This window comes from Nasonia vitripennis, chromosome 3 (assembly GCF_009193385.2).
Source record: "Nasonia vitripennis strain AsymCx chromosome 3, Nvit_psr_1.1, whole genome shotgun sequence".
NCBI classification, from domain to species: Eukaryota; Metazoa; Arthropoda; class Insecta; order Hymenoptera; family Pteromalidae; genus Nasonia; species Nasonia vitripennis.
This window is the reverse complement of record NC_045759.1, coordinates 14,560,398-14,566,701: the sequence shown is the minus strand read 5'-3', so window position 1 is coordinate 14,566,701 and position 6,304 is coordinate 14,560,398. Positions and strand designations below refer to the sequence as shown.

Here is a 6,304-nt window from a genome sequence, read left to right as displayed (position 1 = left end):
TGCATAATGGAGTGTGAGCGCGAAACTGCTAACAGGAAATCCACATTTCGAGAGATGTATAATGTTTTCATTAAAAAAAAAAGTAAATAATCGCCCAAGCGAGCGAGCGAGCGAAGGCTAATAACTTGATAATTAATGTTCTTTGAAATCACATTTGAAAGTCACATTACTTTTGAAACCATTTCGCTCGGCTCTCATGTGTGTGTGTGCGTTTGTGATTGATGCCTTTATTATACGTTCTTTCCCAGCATTTATAATGTTTTTGATACACCGATGATAATTATCATTCCGCTATACGCACAGTTTATGCGCGTTAAAATTAATTAAAAAGCACGGTTTCATTTAAGGAGTTTATATCGGCGAGTCTATGCAAAATTTTCTATGCCCTCGACTCTCACCAACACTCAGTCGTCCGATCGATCGTCGAGTCCGATCTCCACCGATCAGAAGCAGCCGGTCTCGCGACAGCTCGAAAAATCTCAACATCCACACACACACACACACACACACACACACACACACACACAGCATCAGAAAGATCTAGAAACGAAGCGCGCTGCAGAGAGTCCCATTCGCGCGCGAGTCTACTCAGCCATTGCCCTCGTGTACACACGAGCACACATGCGCTGCTCTCCATACATAATGCAGGGAGAGAGAGAGAGAGAGAGAGAGAGAGAGAGAGAGAAAAGGCAGCGAGTTGGCAGCTCCACAAGATGGATCACCGTGAGCGTCATCAAAGCGCGCGCCAATCCCGTTGCCGCTGCAGATGTGTGTATGACTCTATCCGCGCGTGTCTTTACGACTTTTTCCTCCGTGTATATTCCCGATACACTCGTGCGGGTTTTGTTCTCGACGTGTATTACGCGTTTATCGATGCCCCTTTGATTTCGTCCGGCTGGAAGCGTCGCTGACGATTTCTGCTGAACAAAACACGCGAACAGCTATCTGTGTGTGCTTTTCTCTCTCTCTCTCTCTCTCTCTCTCTCTCTCTCTTTTATTATTTGCCATTCGCGATATACCTGGTCTACAATGATCCTTATCGGAGTCGTTTCTTCTGATGCTGGTTCTGTTTTTTCAGTGCGTCAGCTGATTGATCAGTCGGGCTTATCGATCGATGTCCGTGTAATATCGTTTATTGGCTCGTTATTTTAATTAGATAAATATGAGGAAACGTTCGTAAGAAGTTGGACCGCTGCTTTTTTGGTTAAACGACGCATGTTTTATTCATGCGCTAATTCGTCGGACACATCTTTTAAACTTGTGTGTGTGTGTGTTATGCTTAATGGCCCACATTTGTTTGCCGAGCGTGTCAGGCTCTAAAAAAGTAAAAGTTTTGCTCTTCCCTTGACACTTAAAAGCCACATTACATACAACACGCACTACACGCGCGAGAGCTTGTGAGAAAAATTACACTCGACAGCCATTTTTATCAAAAACTACCATCGCGCTCTATCTCGTAGCTGAACAAATATGTATGCTTCGTATGCTTGTATTTATACTTACGCTTTCATAAAACCGTGTTTCCTCTCAGCGAGCACCAACAACTCGTAAAAGACGCCACCTCGCGCTCCAGAGCCCAATCAAATCCCTAAAATGCGCGTAATATTCTAAAGCACCCTTATCGCCCGTCACCATCGCACAGGAAGCTCTCAGCGCTCGCGCTAGAACAAAACAGTAGCCTATATATAATAACCCAAACCGCTCGCACCCTCTAAACTCCCCGAGAAAGCGCGTGTAAACGTCAAGAGCGAGCCACCGAACATCGCGATTAGAAGCCGGGTAATTTGTAAAATGCAAAGTGTAAGGGCGCGCACCGAAATAGTAATTGGCTTAATGAGAGCGTTTCACGCCCGCGAGCCTCCTATCTCGCATCTATGCTCGATATTAGAGAGAGAGAGAGAGAGAGAGAGAGAGAGGCACACGACTGACAATCGCGCACACGCGAGTCCTTTACATCATCAGCTGTTCCCGCTGCAATGCTCCCTGATTGCTTTAATTGCAGCGTTCGTGTGCCTCGCATATATGCAAATGCATAGGTGCAGGCGACGGTTCGAATTCGGCTCCTATAAGCGACGATTCACGCGCTGTGAGCGATGCTCGTCCCCTATGCTAATGGGCTTCGCTTCGCCGCGAAAGAGGAGCTGATGGTCTGCTCGCCCCCCGAAAGGACACACTTAACTTAATATGAATTTATGCGAGTGTCTACGCCGTGTGCGTGTGACCGTTATCGCTCTCATTGTAGGAGACGTTTATGGTTAGCGAGTAGAACTTTTTTCAATTTCGCGATTTCATTCTCCTGCTGCGATATACGCGGACAAGGTTTATAAGATAACGAGTATGATTTCGAACGTTCATTTCACGCTGTGCTCGCCATTCCGATAAAATATGAGTTATAACTATAATCGACACGTGTATGGACGTTTGAAAAGACACCCACGCGCGTTTTATAGCTGCTCAAACAAGTTATTTACACAAGCCGTTGCGTATACAGACGAGTTCTCTCTCATTATGCGCTATCTCGTATTTGCATCGGCTCGTTAAATTCCGAGCTTATCACTGCAGCAGTTGTCGCTGGACATTAAAAATCTCGTTCCGCGTTTTTCGCCATCTCGAAAAACTGCAAAAGAATTACGAAAGGAATCGAACGACCGCAAGCCAGTAGCGCATCGGCGTGAGGTATATGCAGCATACCGAGAGCCGCAGACTATTTTTAATCCAAGTTGATTCGTTTCGATTGCAGGGGAGGTGTCGCGTGCCGTTGGGCGACATATGCACTGGTCTGCCGAGCGCGTGCGGCGTTACTCTGTAATATTATAAGGCCCGCGGCGCCGAGGGACCTTCTGCGCAGCCCCCATCTGCATCGCCACTTCCGCTTTCACAAACGCCCTTCGCGTGCGCGTATTCGTATATGCTCTCTTCGAATTTCTTCTTGCGCGTTTGCTCAATGCCTGCACGTGTGTGTGTGTGTGTACAACATTATGTACGACGCTGCACTTTCCGTCCCTTTGGATGTACGTTATTGCGTACTTGTATCGCAGACAGCATCGCGGCGGCAGAAGGTCTTGCGAAATGTTTATTGCGTCGGCTAATTAGTAACGACCGCATACGCGTGCCGCGCACTGTTTAACCCCTTTATTAGCCTGCGGATGCCGCATGTATGTGAGCTAAGAATAATTATATATTTATATGGTTTGCGGTGGATAGTAGATTGTGTGGCAAGGGCGTAAAGTGGGCTTTTTTGGGCCGAGTGTGGTGTTTGCAGTACGAGTTATTTTCGACCTACTAGTCAGGACTAAAGTAACTTTTTTCAGACCGTCGGACAGTAAAAAAAATTTTGCGGGTAGTAAAAATTGAAAAACGCATAATAGCTGTTACTAGCAGCATTTCTAACTATTTAGAAAATCCGACCTTGAGTCAATAAGTCTGCATCTCAAAAAGACCGTACCTAGTGATACCTCGCGCATATAACACATCGCTCGACAGACTGTGTCGTCGATAGCCTGTTAAAAAACCTGTCAATTGAATCGATTTATTTATCATAAGTAAACTCTTGTTTCACTTGCGAGAATGTGATTTCAGCCGTCTCGCTTCGCTTGTGGGCAAATATTCACACAAGTCTGAAATCACATTATTGATGCTTGAGTGTACAATGTACCATTTTTCCTTATCATGTGGGTTTGCAAATATAATTGTTACACATTATATTGCGCGACAATAATAAACTAGTTAATGAATGCCACGATGCCAGATAAGGTGCACAGAACCAGTCAGGCACTTGGCTTGTTGACTGCTTCATTCGTTCGTCTGCAGGTTAAAATTTGAAAGTGTTTTTCTAGTTTTCTGTTTAATACTCGGTTATAGTAGGAAATTAAAAAATGGTTTGGACCCCGCTGAATCATTCGGCGTTCTGTTCGGTGATACCAAATTTGTCAGTTTGTCAGTCCGGCTTTCTCACTTTTATGGCCTTTGTTCAGCATAATTTACAAAATTCCTACGACAGTCAGTTCGCGAATATAAATAAAGTCACCAACGATAGCCATGACAATAGCTACGATTTCATCATCGTTGGAGCTGGCAGTGCTGGATCTGTTTTGGCCAACCGTCTGACCGAGATCTCTGACTGGAAGGTACGCCATCACCTATTTAAATAAATAATTAATTCGCAATTAACCATTGCTTGACAGGTATTGTTGATAGAGGCGGGAGATGAAGAACCTCTGGTTGCAGACGTCCCAGGTATGCTGCACTATACCTGGGGATCGTCCATCGATTGGGGATACCGGACGCAACCACAGAAAAATGCCTGCAAAGCTCGAAAAGGCGTGTGTTCTTGGCCTCGTGGCAAAGTGATGGGCGGCTGTAGTACAATCAATGCGATGATGTACATTCGCGGTAACCCAGAAGATTACAACGGCTGGGCAGAACTTGGCAACCCTGGATGGAGTTACAAGGATGTGCTGCCGTACTTCAAAAAGTCAGAAGACAATAGAGACGCGGAGGTAAATTTAACCTGGTTGAGCACTATTGACAATTGCATCTTACGATATTCATACAATTTTAGGTGGTTCGTGAAAATCCCTTAGTACACGGCATCGGTGGTTATCAGACTGTGCAAAGACTACCTTACGACGAACAATTCGATTCCATCTTCGATGCGCTTCAAGAGCTAGGACTCGCAGAAACTGACCCAAACTCCGAAGAACAAGTAGGAGCCTTCAAAATGCAGTTCACTAGTTTGCACGGTGCACGTCAAAGCACGAACGGAGCGTTTATCAGACCTATACGAGGCAGACGGTCCAACTTGAAGATTGCGAATAACGCTTACGCTACTAAAATCATAATCGATCCGGAAACGAAGCAAGCCAACGGCGTTGAATACTTCAGTTACAGGACAAACAAAACCGAAACTGCCTTCGCCAAGAAAGAAGTGATCGTCTCGGGTGGAAGCGTCAATTCGGTTAAGCTGTTGATGCTTTCCGGAATAGGACCAGCTGAAGAATTGAAAAAATTGAAAATCGACGTCATCAGCGACTTGTCCGTGGGAAAGAATCTTCAAGATCACGTGTATCACGATGGATTGATGGCTCTGCTGAACAAAACTCTGTCCACTATGGCCGGTTATCGGGAAGCAGAGAACGACATAGCGTATTGGTTGAGTACGCACGAAGGTGCGCTAGCTTCGATAGGTCCGATGAGCATCGGTGCGTTCGTCCAAACTTCGCATGAACGTCGCGAAGGACTTCCCGACATACAGTATACTTTTTCTAGTCAGGTGTACGAGAACGTCGTTCGACTGCCAGCATCGCCCACGATTATAAGAGCCTTGCCTGACAGCAATTTTAACGCGTTCTACATCCTCTCAGTCTTGCTGGCTCCGAAGAGTCGTGGAAGCATCACCTTGAGCGAGACTGACCCAGTCTGGAGTCCACCTTTGATTCAACCAAGGTATTTCGAGGATGACGAAGACCTGGATGTACTGGTGGAAGGTACCCTGTTTGCAAGAAAACTTTTCGACACGGAAGCCTTCAAGAATATCGATTACAAGCTGGCCAAGGAACCTCTACCAGCATGTCAGAATCACACGTTCGATACCAAAGGGTACTGGAGGTGCTTAGCCGCCAGCTACACCCAAACTCTTTTTCATCCTGTGGGTACTTGCAAAATGGGTCCAGCCAGCGATAGCGAAGCCGTCGTCGATAGCAGACTACGGGTTTACGGTGTTGAGAAACTGAGGGTAGTGGACGCCTCGATCATGCCAGTCATCACCAGAGGAAACACCAATGCCCCGACGATAATGATAGCTGAAAAGGCCAGCGATATGATAAAGGAAGACTGGGGAAAACTGTAATACTCCTGCTTATCTATTCATCAATTGTATATATCGGGAAATGGAATAAATACAACTGTAATGAAGCATTCATGAGATAGGCTGCGTAATTCATGTATTCCACACTCGACGTTAATTATTAATCCGGATAGTTTGAAACTTCTGGTAATAGCCTCTTTAGATAATCATATATTCAGCATTAATACCAAGTTCATTATTATTTAAAAACGATTATGCGCCACGAACAAATTCGCCGATTTCTCCGCAGAAAACGCAGCTGTAAGCTTCGACTAATAGTCGCACAAAAAGTCTTTTCGGCCGAGTGTAATCGCTTTAGCACAGTTACATTGGTTATCGAGAGCGCGCACTTGAGGCGACGTATCGACTAGAGGCGCACAAATGTGTATCTAGGGGAGGCAAGTCTTGTTCCGTCATCGATACTCGCGTAAATAGCCCGTTGAGGGGGGCACTGCGGGA

The 6,304-nt window shown here is 45.7% G+C and overlaps 1 protein-coding gene across 1 annotated transcript; it reads left to right on the top strand.

Annotated features, from left to right (window-relative positions):
• Positions 1-3,752: 3,752 nt before the first annotated feature.
• On the top strand, positions 3,753-5,925 carry LOC100118615 (glucose dehydrogenase [FAD, quinone]). Its single transcript, XM_001602492.5, has 3 exons — positions 3,753-4,127; positions 4,185-4,499; positions 4,562-5,925. Exons 1-3 carry the CDS (start codon positions 3,876-3,878, stop codon positions 5,846-5,848), a joined length of 1,854 nt encoding a protein of 617 aa, XP_001602542.2. The 5' UTR covers positions 3,753-3,875; the 3' UTR covers positions 5,849-5,925.
• Positions 5,926-6,304: the final 379 nt, after the last annotated feature.

Coding starts and splice junctions, on each gene's coding strand:
- LOC100118615 (XM_001602492.5), top strand. CDS start 3,876: ATGGTTTGGACCCCGCTGAATCATTCGGCGTTCTGTTCGGTGATACCA. Junction 4,128..4,184: donor CCGAGATCTCTGACTGGAAG/GTACGCCATCAC, acceptor ATTGCTTGACAG/GTATTGTTGATAGAGGCGGG. Junction 4,500..4,561: donor AAGACAATAGAGACGCGGAG/GTAAATTTAACC, acceptor ATACAATTTTAG/GTGGTTCGTGAAAATCCCTT.